Genomic DNA, 21,143 nt, shown 5'->3' with positions numbered 1-21,143 from the left:
CCAAAACCATCTGAGGAAAAAAATATAGCCTAAAAATATATGATTTCTAGAATTACAGCCTAATTTATTTCAGTCAAAAATTAGTAACAGTATTTTATAGCACTTTACCTAAACTATTTCATTTAAGCATCAGAGCAACTCTGAGGTAGCTATTACAGATGTTTTCCCCATTTTACAGCCGAGTAACAGGCTCAGAGTCAGTATTTGTACTTTGATCTTCCTGATTCCCAAGTGAATAATAAATAAATCATTTATTAAGTGCTTACTGTGTACAAAGCACTAGTTTAAGTGCTAGAGATAAAAATAGAAAAATAAACATCCTTGCTCTCAAGTAGCTACATTCTAATGGGGTAGAGACAACATATATGGACAGTTTCAGCTGCAAGTCAGGTAGAAATGTCCTATGTTTTTCTTAGCATGAAGCATCAGAGTAAATGTTTTTGCTTCCACTTTCATGTTATTTCCATTGATAAAATCATCAGTTTCTGATTTTTGAGCCACTTGATGGTGCCAAGAACTTTTCTAGTTCTTAAGTAGCTGTGGCTATAGTCCCTGCAGAAGCAGATCCCAGGCTACGTTTCACAAGTGTTGCCTATTTTATTTTCAAGGCTCTTGGGTTCAGGGTCCTCGGCTGTCTCCCTCAGAGTCTGGGGGGATATGGTGGTCAAGATACTGGTGATCATTTTACTTGCCTGATACATGTGGTCTTCTCCTCAGGATGCCTTCCTGCTTTATCTGGCCTTGCTCTCCTAAGACAGCTGGTGATATAGGAGATAGATTTCTGGGCCTGGAAATCAGACAACTTGAGTTCAGATCCAGCCACAGAGATATTTTGTAGCTCTGTGACCCTTAGCAAATCCCTTAACTCCTGTTTGTCTGAGTTTATGCAATTATAAAATGAGGATAATAATAGCACCTACTTTTCTCAGGGTTGTTATGAGGATCAGATGAGGTATCTGTAAAAAGCTTAGCACAGTGCCTGACGCTAAATGAGTGCGTATTCCCTTCTCTTCCCCTTCCCGTCTTGTATGCAAAAATTGATTAACAATTGGTGATGACTGGCCCCTTTCTCCAAAGGAGTTGCTTCCCTGGATGATGATTATATCCAGCATTTTATCCACTATTACATGGTTTTAGGGGTTTGGGTTTTGTTTTTTTTTTTTAAGGTGTTATTTTCTTCAGTATTTTTTTTGAGTCTCCTTTAGCAAGCTGTTGACTTGTTTTTCATGATTTTCTTGCATCACTCTTAGTTTTTCCTCTACTTCTCTTACTTGCTTCTCAAAATCCCTTTTGAGCTCTTCCAAGGCCTGGGACTGATTCATATTTTTCTTGGAGGCTTTGGATGTAGGAGCTTTGGCTTTGTTGTCTTCTTCTGGTTGTATGTTTTGATCTTCTTTGTCACCAAAGTAAGATAATATAGTCTGACTCTTTTTGTGCTGCTTACTCATGATCCCAGCCAGTTACTTGAGTTTTAAACTCTTTGTTAAGGTAAAAGTCTGCTTCCAGTGTGAAGAGTGTACTGTCCCAAGCTTCGGGGGGTTTATGCAGCTATTTTCAGAGGTACTTCTAGGGGCCTGTAAATTTTCAGTTCTTCCAAGGTGGTATGATAAGGCGCGAGGTATTTCCTCTCCACCACCACAAGCTTCACCCCACCAGCGGCTCCTCCTCACCCCAGGACTGCCCCTCAAAACTGGGACCCAGATCCGAGCACCAATAAAGCAAGAGATTCCTGCCTCAGCACTGGCAAAGAGATCCCTGCAATCCCCCTCTGATCAGCCACTCGATTCCCCCTCAGTCTGTGGGCCGTAAGCTCAGGAAAAAGCCGCGTCCCCGGACCGTGCTCCAGACTTGCAGCTGAGACCTAGCTCCTCTCGCACCGCGGTCACAGACTTTTCCTGCTGACCTTCTAAGTTGTCTTTGGCATTCATGGGTTGAGAAGTCTGGAAACTGCCACAGCTGCCCGAGATTCAGTCCTCTGAGGCCTGCTCCAGGGTCACTGCGGCCTGCACGTCCACACCGAACTGCGCTCCTCTCCCCACCCGGCGCGATACACCTTTCCAGTCAACCATCCAGGCTGTCTTTGGCTGGAAATTTGTTTCACTCTGTCTTTTTGTGGGTTCTGCTGCTTAAGAATTTGTTTAGAGCCGTTGTTTTAGTTATTTAGACGGCTTTGGGAGAGAGCTGAAGACAGTCCTGGGTTTTTTTTTTAAATCTTTGTTGACTTTATTACTGGTTATTTTTCATGTTGATAAGTTTTAACTCTTAAGAAATAACATGTGCTGTCTAATGTGGTGGTATAGCAAAACAGGCTTTAACTAATGGAGATTTCTTACCTTGTTTTTAGATCCCATACAGTGGTCAACAGACCAAGTCCTCCATTGGGTGGTTTGGGTAATGAAGGAATTCAGTATGACTGATATAGACCTACCTACACTAAGCATTTCAGGAAGAGAATTATGTAGTCTCAACCAAGAAGATTTTTTCCAGAGGGTCCCACGAGGAGAAATTCTGTGGAGTCATCTGGAGCTCCTTCGAAAATGTGTGTTAAATCTATCATATATTGTGTAATTTGTTAACTTCAGTTTTTTATAACTTTTAAGAATTTTTATTTTATTATATTTACATATAAATATATTTTATATAATATTATATATTATATTTAATATTTATTTCTATTTTTATTTTCATCTCAAGTGCCATTTCAAACTTTCAAGATTTTCTTGTGTGTGTATGTGATATTTTGCAGAATTTTAGAGTTGGAAAGGTCCTTGGAAACCATGTAACCCAATCCATTTGGCTTAATAGTATTCTTCTCTACAACAAAGTAGCTTTTGTTTGAAAATCTCCAGTGAAGGAGACCCCACTACCTCCCAGGGAAACCCATTCCTTTCTAAATTAGTTCTAATTGTCAAAAAATATTCTTTACATCAAACTTAAATTTGCCTTTTGGCATCTTCTACCCTTTTTCCTAGTTCTGCCCTCTGAGGATAAGGAGAAAAAATATAATCCTTCTTTTCCAAGGCAGCCCTTAAAAGATTTGAAGGCTACTATTATATATCCCCTAAGTCTTCTCTGTGCCAAACATTACCAATTCCTTCAACCAAGCCTCATGTGGTATGACCTCAAGGCCTTTCACCATCCTGGTTACCCTCCTCAGAGTGTTCTCCAGCTTCTCAGTGTCAGTCAACAAGTATTTACTAAGTACCAGGTACTTACTGATCTAAGAGATAGAGGTACCAAAAAGGGCAAAAATCATCTGAGTAGAGAACAACATAGTAGGATTATCAGTTTCTTAGTCCTGAACATTATCATTTAATGCAAACTAAGGTCACATGAGCTTTTTCACTGCTGTATATCACATTGTTGATTGATATTGAACAACTCCTGCGTCTTATACTTGGTCATACTATAGTTTAACATAATTGTATACATTCAGAGAACCATAATTCTCAAAGTTAACTTCTGCTTGTTAAAATTATGTTTGTGTAATAGTAGTGGAGATTTTATTCCATTGCCAGTTATAATTTATTCTTCACAAACAAATAAAAATATCAATTACCCTTGCTTGTAATGTAAGCCAAAATCATCATTAAATTTTTTAATCATGTTTTCTTCATTTTTAAAAAAAACAAATTTGGCTTCAGATTTACTTGGTCAGTTGGGGTTTACATTTAACAAAATTAAATGATGATTAATTTTTTTTCTTTATTCTTCAGATGTATTGGCTAGCCAAGAGCAACACATGGGTGAAATAGCAACAGTTACTATTGATCAACGTGAGTATGTAGATCTATAGTTTATCGCTTCCTCACTTAGAAGAAAAATCATTTTATTTCTTAAAAGCAAATTGCAGACCTTTTTGAATCAACTTTGTTAATATCATTTGCTGTATTTTAAGCCTTGTTTTTCATTTGGTCTGTTACTTGCTAGTCCGTATCTAAATTTAATATTTCTTTAAATCATTTTTTCATTTGTTATAATGAATATAACTAATTAGAATAGTTGATCAACAGAATTTTCCTATACTTGGGCAATATAAAAAGTACAGAATATATGATTGTATAGTTATAGTGTAATAAGCCATAATGTAGTATTGTTGTTGTTTTTTTAACCAAACCTGTGATTTCATTGGTATAGGAACTTCCTCTACCAAGACAGATCAGCACTTTCTCTGAAATTTATAACCTTAAAGAGTTGCCTGGGGAGCTCAAAAGTTGAGGGATTTCTCGGGGTCATATTCTGACTCCAAGACCAAATGTTCAACCATTACATCACACTACCTCTCATATTAGATAAAGAATGTCAAACTCAAATAGAAAGGGATTCCTGTGGCCTGCATATTAACTTAGAAAACCACAAATTAATATAATCTATCTTGTATTATTTTTTTTATTTTTATTGTTAAACATTTTCCAATTATAATTTAATCTGATTGGTTTTGCAGGTGAGAATTTGACACTTCTAGTGTCAATTTCAGTCCCATATATATCATTGTGACTTATTTTTCAGAGAGAGGATCAAGTATTTGCCAAGTTATTTATATAAAATATTTTATTTATCAGTATGCTAAAAACTTTGGATCTTTTTCTTGTCAAGTTATTTTGTGACTGTCACGAAATTGTAAGTCTTTTCCGAAAACTACATTAAAGGAAAGGAATTAAGATAAATGTGTATGTATGTGTTCCCAGAATATTGCACATATCTTTTATTAGGAAATTATAATTGTTTTTTTCTATGGTCTTATGTTTCAGCTGTTCAGATTATACCAGCATCAGTACAGCCCACCACACCAACCACCATTAAAGTTATAAACAGTAGCACAAAGACTGCTAAAGTACAGAGAGCCCCACGAATTTCTGGAGAGGATAGAAGTTCACCTGGAAACAGAACTGGTATTTTCCTACCTTCTTTATTATCAAGTATTTACATTCCTAATGTGTTGTCCAGATTACATATGTATGTTAGAATTATACCTGGGAATTTTCATTACAGATGAACAATAGAGTGAAAGTGGAATTTCCCCTCAAGTGAGATTCCAGTAGTGACCAAGTATTTGTATTGCTCTTGTTAGTGGATTGTAAACCAAAGAAATATATTACTTATTTCCTCTTTGTTCCATGTATAAGAATGATAGTTGTGGCTTCTAATTCTGTCTGAATAGGAAATAATGGACAGATTCAACTATGGCAGTTTTTATTGGAACTTCTTACTGACAAAGATGCTCGAGACTGCATTTCCTGGGTTGGAGATGAAGGAGAGTTTAAGCTAAATCAGCCTGAACTGGTGGCACAAAAATGGGGACAGCGTAAAAATAAGCCTACTATGAACTATGAGAAGCTTAGTCGGGCTTTAAGGTAAATAATTTACTAAATTTTTAGAACATTTTTACAAAATGGCTGTTGTTCAGATTTGCTTTTCACCATTATTATATTGTAGAAATTAGGGATTGTGTAGACATAAAAATAGTTATGTAAAAGAAATGTTAAAAAATTTTTGTATGGTTTCTTTAAAATCCTATTTTTGCCCTTTTCTATTATTTCTATTTTATTAATAGAGTTTAATATCAATAAAAACTAAAACCAATATTTTCATACAAACTGATTTTTAAAATTATATTTAAAATCACTATTTTTGATGTCCATAGAACTATTTCCTTGGTTTGTTGTTATCCTTTCTAAATCTGCTATAATTTTAGGAAATCAAATTTTACCCAGCTTTTTATTGTAATTGTTTTTATGACTCTTATTATTGTAAATGAAACCAAAACTTTTAAAGACATAATCTTTTGGGGATGCCAACAAACCAAAGCTAGTTTTTTTGTTTAGTAACTGTGATAATGAGCAAAGATTTTCTTGTTTGCATAGTTGACTAGAGTATGTAGATCATTTATGTCAGTGGAAGGAAAAATAAAACCTGATGTAAACCTGGAATTTTAGAGTTTAAAGATACCTGGGTGGCCGCCTACTCTAATCCATAGAGATAAAAGAATTAGCACTACAATGTTCTCAACAAGATGCCATCTAGACTCTGCTTGAAGACCCCTAAGGACAATGCTACCTCCTCAAGCATGGGATAACTTTAATTGTTAGGAAGTTTTTCCCCTGATATCAAATTTAATTTTTCCATTAAATTTTCTAAAGCCCTGTTAGGGCAGAGCAAATTTAATCATTGTTTCCCATAATAGCCTTTCAGATACTTGAAACCATATTATCCCTGTCTCTTCCCCCAACCTTTGAATCATCTTTTTACTAAGCTAAATATCCCCAGTTTCTTCGATCAGTCCTTGTATACAGTGGCTTCAAAGACCCTTCACTATTCTTGGTTCAGTCAGTCAGCAAGCATTTATTAAGAGCCTCTTCTTTGCCAGAGACTGTGCTAAATATTGGGGATATAAAGAATAATAAGAGAAATTCCCTGCTTTCAAGGAGCTGACAGTGTAGTGAGGGAGACATCATACAAACAACCATGTGCAAACAAGGTAAATGCCTGTCAAATTGAAAATAATCAACAGAGGGAAGGCACCTAGCATTAAGGGGCATTAGCAAAGACTCCTTGCAAGATGTGGGATTTGAGCTGAGGCTTGAAAGTTAGGAGTAGAAATGAGAAGGGAGATCATTCCAGGCATGAGGAACAGCCAGTGAAAATGCCAGGAGTCAAGAGCTGGCATGTTCTGTGTGAGCAGCAGCAAGGAGACCAGTGGTACTGGAGAGTTGTGGGGAGGCAGTGTGGTAGATAAAAGGAGTGAAAATACTGGAAAGATAGGAAAGATAATGGAAAGCTTTAAAAGCCAAACAGAAGATCCTATATTTGATTTTGAATGTAATGGAGAGCCACTGGAGTTGATTGATGGGGGAGGGGAATGATAGGGTCCAACTTGCTCTTTGGTAAAACTAACCTGAAAGCTGTGTGAAGAATGCACTGGAATGGGGAGAGACTTGAGGCAGAGAGACAAGCCAGAAGGCTGTTGCAATAGTTCAGGACCTGTGATAAGGGTTTGTACTTGGGTGTTGACTGTCAGAAGAGGGGGGATGGGACACATATGAAAGATGTTGGGAAGGTAGGAATAACTAACTTGGCAGCAGATTGGATATGGGGAGAGGAAGGAGGGAGAATGGAAGGTGGTTGAAAGAGAGTGAGAAGTCAAAGGCAACACCTGGGTTATGAGCTTATGTGACTGGGAGGATGGTGGTACCCTCCGCAGTAATAGGGAATTTAGAAAGAGGGGAGGGTTTTAGAAAAAAGATAGTAAATTCAGTTTTGGACATGTTGAGTTTAAAATGCCTAAGAGATAATTCAGTTCTAGATGTCTTATAAGCAATTTGAGTTGTGACATTGGAGGTCAGGAGAGAGGTAAGCTAGGGCTAGGTAAATGTATCTGAGAATCATTTGCATAGAGATGATAATTGAAACCATGGGAGTTGATAAGATCATCAAGTGAAATAATATAAAAGGAAAAGAGAAGAGGGCCCAGGACAGAGCCTTGAGGATACCCTTGGTCATTGGTTATGACCTGGATAAAGATCTGTCAGAGAACACTGAGATGGAGCAGTTGAAGAGATAGAAAAAATAGAAGTACCAGGAGAAAAATGTCATGAAAACCTAAAGAGTACATTGCTCTCTAGTTTATCACTATCTTTCCTAAACTATTTTGACTAGGACACAGTCATTATCACTTTTGTTTTCTTGGAAAATATAACTCTTAAAGCAAAAAAGAAAGCATTAGCTCTCACTGCTAACTCATTGAGTTTTGCAATTCATTAAAACCCCTGGACCTTTTTCAGACAAACTACTAACTATATTTCTCTCCTTCTGGTCAAGTTTTTCAAAAAAATTATATTTTTTCAATCAGCAAAAATCTACCCTTTCTGCCTCTTATTTCCTCCCTCCCCAATTGAGAATGAAAGAAAACCAAAACCCTGATTACTAACGTATATAGTCAAGCAAAGCAGATTTCCACATTGGCCATGATTAAAAGAATGTCTGTGTGTCTATGTGTGTGTATGTGTGTGTGTGTGTGTGTGTGTGTGTGTGTGTGTGTGTGTGTATACTCATACACTCATGTACACACATGACTCATTCTTCACTTTGTATCTTTCACCTGTGTCAGGAGGTGGTTGGCATGTTTCATTGTTATACTTGGTCATTGGGCTGATTAGCATCCCTAATTTTTTCAACATTGTTTGTCTTTACCATATTATTGTCTTGGTATAAATTATTATGCTTCTTCTCACTTCATTCTGTATGATTTCATGCAAGTCTTCCTAGTTTTCTGTGAAGCTACCTTCATCATTTCTTATAGTACAATAATATTCATTGCCTTTTATACCACACTTGTTCAGCTATTCCCCAGTTGATAGCCACTCCCCGTCAAACTCCCATTCTTTGCCACCTCAAAAAGCTATAAATATTTTTGTACAACTTTAAGAGATTGTTTTGCTTAGGACTAATCCCTCCCTTAATCTTTCAATTTTCTAATTCCCTATCCTCCCTCTCCCTGTTGAGTGAAATGTATTTCTGTACCAACTGTGTGTGTGTGTGTTTGTTTTAGCTCCTTTGAGCGGTTCGGGTGTCAAGTCCTGCCCCACCCCCACCCCCCAGTCCTTATCTGTATAGATCTTTCTTGCACATCTGATTGTGAGAGAATTTTCCGTAACCTCGATTTTCCTTCCCCTCCCTTTCCATTCTTCTCTTAAGATCAAAATGTAATATAACCACTCCACAACCATCTGTTTAGACTCCCTCTTATGGTCCCTGATAATGGTAGGATTCAGAGGAGACACATATATCATCTCTCCATATTACAATGTAAACCATCTTTGCTTACTCCTTTATCATTGTTTATTTCTGTTTACCTTTTTCTGATTTTCTGAACTCCTGTGTTTTAACTTCAGAGTTTTTATATAGTTTTGGTCTTTTCATCAACAATGTGTGGAAGTCCTCTATTTTATTAAAGGTCCATTTTTTTTTCTGTAGGATTCTACTAGTTTCTGTGGATGAATTTTTCTTGATTTTAACCCTATATCCTTTGCCTTTCAGAATATCATATTCAGTTCTGTATTCCTTTATAGTGGTGGCTGCTAAGTTATGTATAATCCTGACTGGCTCCTCAGTAGTTTCTTCTTAAATGCTTGCAGATATTTTTTTCTTTGACCTGGCAGCTCTGGATTTTTTTGGCTATAATGTTCTGTGAGTTTTCATTTTGAAGTTTCTTTCAGGAAGTGACCAGTGTATTCTTTCTATTTCTATTTTGCTCTTTGTTTCTCAGAGTTCTAGGCAGTTTTCTTTTATGATATCTTGAAGTGTAATGTTTATACTTTTTTTTTTGTTATGGCTTTCAAGTAATCCAATGATTCTTAATTTATCTCTCCTCAATCTGTTTTCCAGGTCAGTTGTTTTGCTATGAGATACCTTATCTTTTTTTCTCTTTTTTCAGTCTTCTGACTTTGTTTTAATATTTCTTATTGTCTCATTGAATCATTAACTTCTATTAGTTCTATTCTAATTTTCAGGAAGTTTGTTGCTTTGGCAAACTTTTGTAGCTTTTATGCCAAACTGTTAATTCCCTTTCCAAACCTTTCTATCCATAGCTCCGTTTTTGCCCTGTGTTTTCCTCTGGTGCTCTCAATTCATTTATAAAAAAAAACATTTTTTAACGGTTGCTTTATCTCTTTTAGTAATTCTGGTTGAATTTGTGCCCAGGCCACGTTTTTCTTTGAGGCATTGCTTATAGATTTTTTGGAGTCTTTCTCTTCTGACTTTGTGTTTTGAGCATCCCTAGTTGCTTTTTATGGTAGGATTCTTTTTTTTTGTTTGTTTATAAATTTTTTCAGCCCACCTTCTGATTCTTTTTTTGTTTGTTTGTTTTTTGTTTTTTTGGCTAGCCAATAGGGTTAAGTGACTTGCCCAAGATCACACAGCTAGTAAGTGTTATGTGTCTGAGGCCAGATTTGAATTCAGGTCCTCTTGAATCCACTGCGACACCTAGCTGCCCCCCACCTTCTGATTTTGTACTGTGTGCTAGGGGCTAGGTTCTTCTCACTTCTGGAGAGAACATTGGTATTGGTCCTATTGCTGCTTGCTTGGGAGAAATTAAAGGTTGTGTTTTTCCAGAATCTCATGGACACAGACTGGTGACCTGCAAACTTTCAGTGCTTCCAAAATGGTCTGATCCAGGGAAAGCCTAATCGCCTCCCTCTGGTCTGAGCTGCAAGTTTCTGATCTGGATTTAGGTCCGAGAAACAGTAAAGTGCTCCTCACTCAGCCAGTATCAGGCTCTCTATTGGTCTAGGATTCCTGCTCTGGTTATACCTCAGCAAAATTCATATTAGGCTGGAAGTAGAGCTAAAATCCACTTCTGCTCTTGAGGTCTGAGCCACACAGCTGGTGCTTGGTTATGAACTTTCTTCTTGCTTGGTATATCTTCCAGGGCCCTCAACTGCTCCTTTTTCTGAACTTCCACTAATAGGCATGGGTCTCCTCTTCAGTTGCCCTGTATCTGTGACCCAAAACTGGGTAACCACTCTGCTAGTTGATACCTGTTCCTGTATTCTGTACAAGGTCTCAGCCTGGTTTGGATCTAGGACTTTGTCTTGCCACTAGGCACAGCCTCTACATGCTAGAGCAGGGGTGGAGATCCTGTCGCCTCAAGGCCACGTGTGGCCTTGTAGGTCCTTGGGTGTAGCCTTTTGAGTGAGTCCAAGTTTTACCGAACAAATCTTTTTATTAAGGGGAGTTGTTCTGTGAAGTTTGGATTCAGTCAAAGAGCTGCACTTGAGGACCTAGAGGGCCACATGAGGCCTTGAAGCTGCAGGTTCCCCACCTCTGAAGAGTGTTCTGTGCTGCTGCATGGTCCTGGCTAGATCCTGACCTCAGTGTCCAGAGACCTCTGATTATATCCCTATGTTGGTTTGGTCTGGGATAATGACTCGCTGTGACTTTTTGGATTTCTACATCAGGATTCAGTCTAGTGTATTTTCCAGATCTGTTTGGAGGAATTGGTGATAGGAAGGGAAATATACTTTTTATTCCTCTTTCTTAAGCAATTTTTTGAACTTAAGTACAAGACTTTACCTTTTTCCTTCTTAAATTTCATCTTGTTAAATTCACCCCAGTGCTAGAGCCAGTGAAGATCATTTTCGATCTCAGTTGTTATCCACTATGTTACATATTCTTTCTAACTTTGAGTCATCTTCAAACTTGCAAACATGCCATCTGTGAGTTTATCCAGGTCTTTGATAAAAAATTTTAAAGAGCAGAGACCAAGCACAGATAATCTCTGGGGCACTCCACTAAAGATTTATTCATCAACATTGAACCATTAACAGTTACTTTATAAGTCTGACCATTGATTCAACCAGTTCTGAAACCATCCATCATCTAGCTGATATTTCTCTGTTTTTATCTTTTCCACAAGAAAGATTAGAAATTGCCACTTATGGGAAGGAAAGAATAGGAACATGGGAGAGGGGAAGGGAGAAGAGGACAAGGTTCTTGCTGATAATTCAAATCTTATAAAAAAACAGTTCAGACAACATTGTGTAAAGTAATACTTTACATCTGTAGAAAAAGAGTGCCACGCTGGAGAGCAAATACCTTGTGGCTCTAACTGCCTCACAGGAAATGTGGTCCAATTGGGGATTCTCCTCCAAGTTAATGTCTTGTTCCCACTTACCTAAAGACACTTTTTTGTTCCCTCTCCTAAAGCATTTCTAAGAAAAACTGTTTCTGGGCTTGTGATTTGTATTATGTGATTTATTCTTATCATGCCTCTGACTTGCTTTGTGATCTTGGACATATCACTTTGCCTATGTCAGTTCTTCCTAATTGGGGGAGTTAAAAAAAAGGAGGAAAAGTGACTTGGTAACTTCCAAGTTCTTTTTCGCCTCTAGGTTTCTGTTTTCTACTTTTTCTATAAAGTGGTTCTATATTTCAGAAATATATTTGCAGTTTGGGCCATTAGTTAATAAGGAACTAGAAAGAGGACTAATATTAATTCTTTTTCGATTAACAACAGTCTGCCTTCTCTCCCTCCTACCTCTCCCCAATTTAGAAAGAAAGTAAAACAGAACCTCTGTTACAAATATGTATGGTCAAGCAAATATTCACATTGACCGTGTCCAAAAAAATTTCTTAACCTGCAAAAAAATTTCTTAGTCCAACATTCCTCTATTAGGAGATAGAATCTTGGTTGATCATTTATTGATCAGAGTTCTAAGACTGTCAAAGTTGATGTTAATGTTGTTGTTATTGCATAAATCGCCCTCCTGGTTCTACTCACTTCACTCTACATCATTTTCTATGAGTCTTTCTGGATTTCTCTGAAAACATCCCTTTCTCATTTTTTTTTTAAATTTTGATTTTTTGGGGGGGGCACTAGGCAATTGGGGTTAAGTGACTTACCCAGAGTCACTCAGCTAGTGTCAAGTGTCTGAGGCCGGATTTGAACTCAGGTCCTCTTGACTGCAGGGCCAATGTTCTATCCACTGAGCTACCTAGCTACCCCTTCCATCATTTCTTATAACACAATAGTGTTCCATCACATTCAGTACTTTAATTTGTTTATACAGTCCATAATTAATGAGTACCTTCTCAGTTTCCAGTTCTCCACCATCAAGTTTTGTGGTGTGGAATTTTGTCCAATTCAAACCCACCGGGGTTTGCAACAGGGGTTTCCAACTACTATAAATATTTTTGTACATCCTTAGTTTGTTTTGCTTAAGTACTTATCCCTACTTTAATGTACCATCCTTATTTTCCCTCTCATTTTTCCCCTTTCCCTCGTTTCCCTGTTGAATGAAATGTGTTTCTGTACCCTACTCTGTATGTATGTGTATTTTTCCCTTCTTTGACCTCTTTACTTGAGAGTAAAGTTTAAGTGTTTTTGTTTTTGTCTGTACTGCCACTTGCACACCCCAATCAAGTGAGATAATTTTCCCTACCCTTCTTCTCCTCCCTGTCCCCACCCCCACAGTACATTCTTTCTTTTTCCCATAACAGAACCATTCCGAAGCCTTCTGCCTAATTAGACTCCCTCTATGACCCCTCATGATGATAGGGTTATCAGGGGACACAGATATATCATCTCTCCGTAATATAAGCTGTTTATTCTTATTTAATCCCTTATGATTATTTATTCATGTTTATCCTTTTATGTTTTTCTTGGCATCTGTGTATATACTTTAGTGTCTGTATGCACATTTGGTCTTTTCATCAGGAATGCTTGGAAAACCTTTACTTTGTTAAAAGTTTGTTTTTTCCCTTGTAGAATTATACCAAGTTTAGCTGGGTAAGTTGTTCTTGGTTGTAAGTCTACATCCTTTACCTTCTGTAATATCACATTCCAAGTTCTCTGTTCCTTTATAGTGGTAGCTGCTGAGTATTATATGATCTTGACTGTGGCTCCTCGGAACTTGAATTCTTTCTTTCTGTCTACTTGCAGTATTTTTTCTTTGACCTAGAAGTTCTGGATTTTGCCTGTAATGTTCCTGTGAGTTTTCATTTTGGATTTCTCTCTGGAGGTAACCAGTGTATGCTTTCTATTTCTGTTTTGTCTTCTGGTTCTTAGAGATCAAGGTAGTTTTATGATTTCTTAAATATGTCTAGACTCCTTTTTTTTGAACATAGTGTTTAGATAGTCCAGTGATTCTTAAATTATTTCTCCTCAATCTTTTTCAGTTCAGCTGTTTTTGCTATGAGAAAACTTCACTTGGTTGTCCATTTTAATTTTTTAGGGACTTTGTTGCTTGGGCAAGGTTTTATACTTTTTGGGCCATCCTGTTAATTCCCTTTTCAATTCTCTTTTCCCCGTAGCACTTAGTTCTTCTCCCTTTAGTGTTCTCGTTTTTTTGTTGTTGTTGTTGTTTTGTTTTGTTTGTTTTGGTTTGTTTTGGTTTGTTTTGGTTTTTTTAGGCAATTGGGGTTAAATGACTTGCCCAGGATCACACGGCTACTAAGTGTCAAGTGTTTGGTCTGAGGCCGGATTTGAACTCAGGTCCTCCTGATTCCAGGGCTGGTGCTCTTTCCACTACTCTACCTAGCTGCCCCTCATTTGGTTTTTAAAGTAATTTTTTAGCTCTTTTTTTTTTTAACTCCTCCAAGAATTCCCATTGGATTTGTGGAGTATATTTTTCTTTGAGTCTTTGCTTGTAGGGGTTTTGGAATCATTCTCTTCTTTGTGTTTGTGTCTTGAACATCTCTGACATCATTAATAGCGCTTTATGGGAGGAATCTTTTTTGTTTGCTCATTCTTCCACCTTGCTTCCTGACTTTGAACTTTGTGTTGGACCTAAAAATCTGTATGTATTCTGGGAAGAATATCTGACTTGAGCTTTTGTCCTCTTGAGTGGTTCTGCTGCTTTCTTGAGGTTTTGAGTATTATGTTATATCAAAATCTCAGTGACAACGCACGCTAAAAACCTGCAGATTTTCAGTGTTCACATAGCTGTGTGATCTGGAGCAAAGTCTGATCACTCCACCACTGTTAGGCAGCTAGAAAACTCTGCAGGTTCAGAGTGACAGAAGTGCAAGTTTATTTTGGCCTCCTTTATGTTCCTTACACACAACAGTCCATCTCCCAGTTCCGTTTTCATGGCCTGTCCCCATGCCTGGAACCATCTTCCACAGCTCTCCCTTCCAGCTTACATGGCTTTCTTCAGATCTCAGCTAAAGATTCAGCTTCTACAAAAAGCCTTTCCCAGGCTTCCTTAATCTTAGTGCTGTCTGCCTGAAATTGCCTCCAGTTTATATTGTGTCTATCTTATTCATACATATTAAACTGTGAGCTTCTTGAGAGCAGGAACTATCTTTTGCATTTTTTTATATCTCCAGCCTTTAACCCAGTTTCTGGCACATAGCAGTTGCTTAATAAATGCTAGTTGATTGACTAACTGACCTGCGGCAGAATCTTGTTTTTTATGGGATTAAACTGAACAGTGGGAAGGTACATAAAGTGGGAGAAGGGTGAGGAAGAGAATTGGTGGGAATGTATGATATATCCTTATCAAGTCAATGGTAAGCAATGAAGAGAAAATAACTCTTTTAATCTCTTAGGAAGAAAAGGAAAAGCAGTGAGGTGACAGAGAGATATTGAAATAAGGTAAAGAAGTTGGGAGATCTTGATTGACCAGCAGCAGAGGGTCCCATTAAATAATACTTTCATGGGAAGAGAGAAATATTCTATAATGAGACATGAGGATCTTAGGAATCTAAAGCAATAGTTCCCAAATATTTTTGTTCCTTGAGCCCCTCTCAATGAAAACCTGTTGGAAACTCCTAGGGTAATTTCATATGCTATTCAAAATATTATTTTAGATTTATGCATTAAGCACTTAAAATAACTACAATGAAAACTTTTGCCCCCAAAAGCTCCAAATTAAGTTTTACATAATTCAGTTATAATTATCAAATCTTTTTATTCGACCTACAATTATGAAAATTATAAATATAAAGTGAATTTTAATATAATTATAATTTTATCAGACATACTGTAAGAATGAAAAGAAATAATCCAGCAAGACCTCATATGCTTATTACTATCTACAGAACTTCATTACATTACTTTATTTTACAAATTTTTTAAAATATAAATAACATTTAATAAAAATAAGTTCTAATAAGTTACATTGAAAAATGTTTAACCTAATAATCTTATATAAACTTAATTTCAATGTTGGACATTTTCATTGAACATAGGTTTGCATTATTTGGCTCACCACCAGAAAAACAAGTTTTAAATCTTCTCTATCTAGTTTATTTCTGTTTTTTTATTCAAAATAATAATAAAGTGAAACTGCTTGTTCACACAGATACATGGTAGAATTAGTAGGAGGATTTCACAAACTTTTGTGCTGAGAGATGGAAATTCATTTTTTATTTTTAGCTTCCTAACCAATCAAAAAATAGCTAGTTAAAATGCAAAATATTTACTTTTCTACTGGCTAATGACAAGCACTATATTAAATGTTAAATGTACTCAAAGTTTATTTACATATATTCCTTCATTTTTTAAAAAATTCATTTATAAACTAACCCTTGCAAGGAAATAATCTCATTAGACATGACTTATCTTCTGTTATTGGCACTGGCTACCTTCTGAGGGAACTTAGTGAACAACTGTCCAACAGTGTTGCCAACCAGTTCATTTGAAAATTCCCTAGATCAAAGAATAGTAACGTAATTGGAGGATAAGTATAAATTGGAAAACAGCCTTAATATTGCAGTGAGAGATGATACAGAGTTTGTTTCTGCAGAACTTTAGTGATGGCTTATAATGTGCATGCTACAAGAATGCTAATGTTCCTAACATCTTGATTAAGTGATTATACAGCTGGTGAGGTATTACTATAGGGTAACAGAAGTGGAACAAGGGAGCTACTGTGGTGGAATGTACAGAATGCAAATGAGGGTATGCACATGCATTTGACCATCTGTTGGGCATGGGTTTGTAATCAAATGTTGAATCCTTATAACAATTTGGAAACAATTTGACAATGGATTGAGAAACTGCAAGAATACATTGAGCTTTGTCAGAAGTGACAAATGATATAATGAAATTATATCATTTGATATAATTGCTGTATGAACTCCAGAATCATTGTCCACATGACATGATGGTTTCAAATTGCTGCAGAAAAAGTCCTAGGGTGTTTCAAATATCCATGTGCTTGTCACAGGGGGGAAATATATTTATAATATTTATTGCATAAGATATCATTAAAAAATTTTAGCACATATCCTTTAGATCATTGTTGTGAACCCAAACCACTGATCTATAGGGATTTGGTGCTCAAAGAGACCACTACCTTTGAGAGAGGATTAAAAGTCCATGGACAGCATCGTGCCTTACGAAAAGGGGAATTATAGCTACCAGGAGCACCTGACACACAAAAGTATGGGAAGGCATGCACCTAAAGAGGATATTTCAGAGCAAAAAGGAGGGAAATGATCATGAGGAGGAAGGGGGTAATAATGAGCTATTTAATCAGGAACACAGCAAAGTTTCTACCTTGGGCAATACTTTTATCCTGTCTATCTCTGGAAGGAATTGATACTTTTAGGAGTGAGGAGGACAAGATATATAAGACAATAACATCAGACTGAAAGGGACCTTAGATGCCATCGAGTTCAACTCTCATTTTACAGATGAAAAAACTAAGACTGAAAAAGATTAAATGACTTGCCCAGGTCACATGGCTAGCAAGTATCTGTGGCAAGATTCAAACTCGGGTCTTCCTGACTCCAAGCCTAGCATTCTGTTACCTATCTCCCCTAAATGTTGAAAGGGGCAGATAAACCAGAAATCTCTTTATATGAATCAGTTACTCAATTTACAAGCATTTATTAAGCATCCACTACATGCCAGACAGTATGCTAGATATCAGGGTTACAGATTTTAAAAATGAAACAATCCCTACTCTCAAAGAACTTACATTCTTATGAAGGGAACAACAGGTAACATATGTTAGTATATACCAAATAATTATAAATGAGTTAGTGGGACTGTTCCTTTCCAAGTAAGTGTTTTGTTGGGCTTTTGTTTGTTTTTTTACAAAAGAGAAAATGAGGAAGCAGTTTGATAGTTCCAAGGAAATATTCTCTCTTTATTTAGATTACTTTTTGGTATTTAATGATTTTTTTAATCTGGATTTTTTTTTTTTTACTGGACAATATTTTATCATAGCACTAAGGTCATCTTCGCACTGAGGAATATCTAGATTTGAATAGAACACAATTTTTGACTTTTATGTTAATGGTTGCTTTCAGTATTTCTCTGTCACATTCATTCATCAGATATTTATTAAGCATCTAATAAAATTCTAAGAAATTAATTATGGTGGTTTGGTAAGTAACTAGTGATAATCTATCAGAATTCTGTTTTGTAAATTTATTAGAATGTATCTGTATTATTTATCACTGGCATAATTCTAATGTGGGTTTGTTTTTTTTTTTAAAGGTATTACTATGATGGAGACATGATCTGTAAAGTACAAGGCAAAAGGTTTGTGTACAAGTTTGTTTGTGATTTGAAGACTCTTATTGGATACAGTGCAGCAGAGTTGAACCGTTTGGTTACTGAGTGTGAACAAAAGAAACTTGCAAAAATGCAGCTCCATGGTATTGCACAACCAGTCACAGCAGTTACATTAGCTACTGCTTCTCTGCAAACAGAAAAAGATAATTGAGCCCAGGACCTTATAGAAGCATGAGGCCTTTTTGAATAGTTAAAAAAAGCATTGCTCTTTGTTACAGAATCTGAAGCTTCTTTTATTCGTAGACAGTACAATCTGATGCATGATTTTTTTACAGAGATTTCAGACTATTGTGAATTTGGATCTTTTTACTTTGAGCATATATTTCAGTGTATGCATATGTATGTGTTAAGGGATTAACACTATGTCTTCAGTGTGAAGGCTGTCCCGTTGTGGTTGGTAGTTGGATATCTTTCAGGAAAGCCGGATCTGGTCAGTATTAATTAAAAAAAAAATTCATAGTAGCATCTAAAGAAGAAAAGTAAATGAAGCATCTACAGCAAACAGTCTAGGTTATTCTTTAATAATTTTGGAAAATGTGACTGTTTCCCCTCTCTGCTGTCGTAGATGTTACTTTAATTAAAACTACAGAATGGGATTTCCACCACTAGTGCATGTATGCCTGTTAGTTTCATCTAATCAAACAACTGAAATAAGAGATGTTATAAAGAAGTCGAATAAATTACTAAACTTGCTATATCAAGTCATTATGGCAATTTTTGTATTTGCAAGGAAAGTACAGTAAGAAAGTGACTAGCAGAAGATCAATGCTGAAGAAAGAGATCCAGGTTTAAATCTGGCTTAAGTCAAGCCAATTATATGGATTCATTGTATTATGTATAGAATAAAATACATACATGAGACCAAGAATTTAAATTATTTTGAGAGATGTAAATTCTAATAGACCAGCTATTAACAGAAATCTTAATGATCTGTTTTTCCTGTCAGAAGTTTAAAAGCCTGAAAAGGTATACCTCAACCAGAAAATAGTTTTGTGTTTTATTACCCTACGGTGCTGGTTATATTACGCAGGGCAGCTTATATATTCATTATGTTTTTTTACCTGGATGAAATGAAGACTTCAAATCAGTCAGTAGTTCCTTACCATACAGGAAAATAATATTTTACTTGCACATATACTTATGAAAAGCTGGGAATTTGGCTTCCAGACTTTTGGACAGTCTAATATTTTTTAAAATGGAAATAGGCTTTCATTTATGCTTCCTTTTCAATATCTTAAAATATTCTCATACCCTTTCCTCCATGTAAATAACCATTTTCCTACCATAAATTAACTCTGGACAGAAATATCTCATTATTCTTTAAGAACGTTCCTTGAATTCAGAACTGAGAAACTGGTAAATATCTCTTCAGCTGTCCATGATAGTGAGTTGGCATCTCAGACATGACCCTTGATGCCCTACATCATTCTCAAACCTACTCCTATCCCTTTCCAAGGCAGTAACTTAGTAATGAAAGATCTGTAAATGTTATTGACTGTTAATTGGGTAGAAGAGATCAAGATTCATAGGGAAGGTCATTTTCTTAACAGCTGATCCTGGAAACAGGGAAGAAGTATCTTAAATATTTTACACCCTCTATCTTCTTCCCTAATAGTTTCCACTACAGGTTAAGAAATGCCTTACTCTAATAATCTAGCTTTTTTAAAAAAATTAATATCTTAATATCTTTTTTAATGCCTACAATACTTTATGTAGTTGAAGTCTAAGAACAGTAAAACTCTTTAATTTCTATTTTATGTGTTAGTTTGTTAATGCAAGTGGTATACCAACATTTGTCATTTAAGTTATATAGTTACAAGGCTTTTCTCTCAAAGATAAAAGGAGTAGTATGCATTTATAAGTAACAGCATAGCTTCAATTAACCACTAAAAGTTCAAAGACAGTAATACTCCCCCTTTTGTCACAGAAAAAAATACATTACTTATGATTTTTTAATTGCTAAAGAATTGTCTGGGGAAAGGGAGAAACTTCTCTATCGGATCCCATCTCTGACTAAAATACATGTGTTTGTTGGCTTGGGGAGAAGGGTTGAATCCACTTTATTTTTGTCCATCTAGGAACCACAGTGATCCAGTCTTTTTTTTTTTTTTCCCAGTGTTCCCCAGAAGCATATTTTCCCCATAGAATTTCATCTGTTTCTCTCCATTGTTAGCCACCTTATTTGCCTTATCCACCAATGATATCAGAAATATCAGCCAAGAAAATTTCAGGCTAATGTGGGCTGCTACAGCTTTGTCCTAAAGTACATATTTTTGAAGCTAATGAATATTCAGTTAAAGGCTTATTAGGCAGTTTTGTTTTCAAATGTCCCTCCATATGTAGCAGTTTACATCTGTAGCTAACTTGCCTGTAACTGTTTCAAAGATCTGGAAAATCATGTGTTACATGTTAAATTAGAGGTGGGTTATCCTAAAGAGAGTTGTTTCCTGTAGTTTAAACTCCACACTGAAATTCAGTTTCTTACCAAACCAAGTATATCATCAGTAAATTAGAAGTAATTCAGATTAACACTTGCATTTATTGACTACACAATTATCTGAAACCCCTCTATTATTGAACAAGTATAATTTTCTTTGAAAGTTTGTTTCATTTATTTTTGGTAAGGTCTGCTGTTTTTCTACATTTGTGATTTATGCACTCCTTCCCTTTAAAAAGGGCTAGTGCAACTTTCAAATAGCACAAAACTGTTTTCAAATTTGTCATACTTGCAAATCTTTGATTAGCTAGGTCATCAGACCTGGAGGGTATACAGATATTAAGACATCAGTGATACTGTTCTGTTGCTACCAGGAAAAAAAAATTACCCATCTTTTGTAAAGGGAAGCAGGATTTTTTGAATATGTTTTTACTCTTTAAATAAAGACACTTATACTGTCATAGTAACAATTATGTATTCGTGTTTTTTTAGTAATTTTAAATAAACAATTCTTTTCTATTTTTACTCAGATATAAAAATATTTGTGCATAAAATGTCAAAATCATAAAATAAGAAGAATAAAACTGTTGAACAATAAATGTCTTTGATGTTCGAGGGTTTTTTTTTCCTAAATACAGTAGTAGTCTCATATTCCTAAAAGTGAGTAAGAGGTTGAAA

General features: G+C 36.0%; 1 protein-coding gene across 5 annotated transcripts in view; it reads left to right on the top strand.

The window, feature by feature from the left end:
- Positions 1–20,926, top strand: part of GABPA (GA binding protein transcription factor subunit alpha) — a 66,773-nt gene extending 45,847 nt beyond the window's left edge. For all 5 annotated transcript variants that reach the window (XM_027875489.1, XM_027875492.1, XM_027875490.1 and 2 more), the window contains 5 exons: positions 2,345–2,539; positions 3,717–3,776; positions 4,752–4,892; positions 5,162–5,354; positions 17,951–20,926. In XM_027875489.1, the coding sequence (XP_027731290.1) occupies positions 2,345–2,539; positions 3,717–3,776; positions 4,752–4,892; positions 5,162–5,354; positions 17,951–18,179 (818 nt within the window). In that variant the 3' untranslated portion in view covers positions 18,180–20,926. The remainder of the gene's footprint in view (positions 1–2,344; positions 2,540–3,716; positions 3,777–4,751; positions 4,893–5,161; positions 5,355–17,950) is intronic.
- Positions 20,927–21,143: the final 217 nt, after the last annotated feature.

The sequence above is a fragment of the Vombatus ursinus genome, unplaced genomic scaffold, assembly GCF_900497805.2.
Source record: "Vombatus ursinus unplaced genomic scaffold, bare-nosed wombat genome assembly UNPS02014809.1, whole genome shotgun sequence".
Classification (NCBI taxonomy): Eukaryota; Metazoa; Chordata; class Mammalia; order Diprotodontia; family Vombatidae; genus Vombatus; species Vombatus ursinus.
The sequence above is the reverse complement of the archived record's forward strand: the minus strand, read 5'-3'. Positions and strand labels throughout refer to the sequence as shown.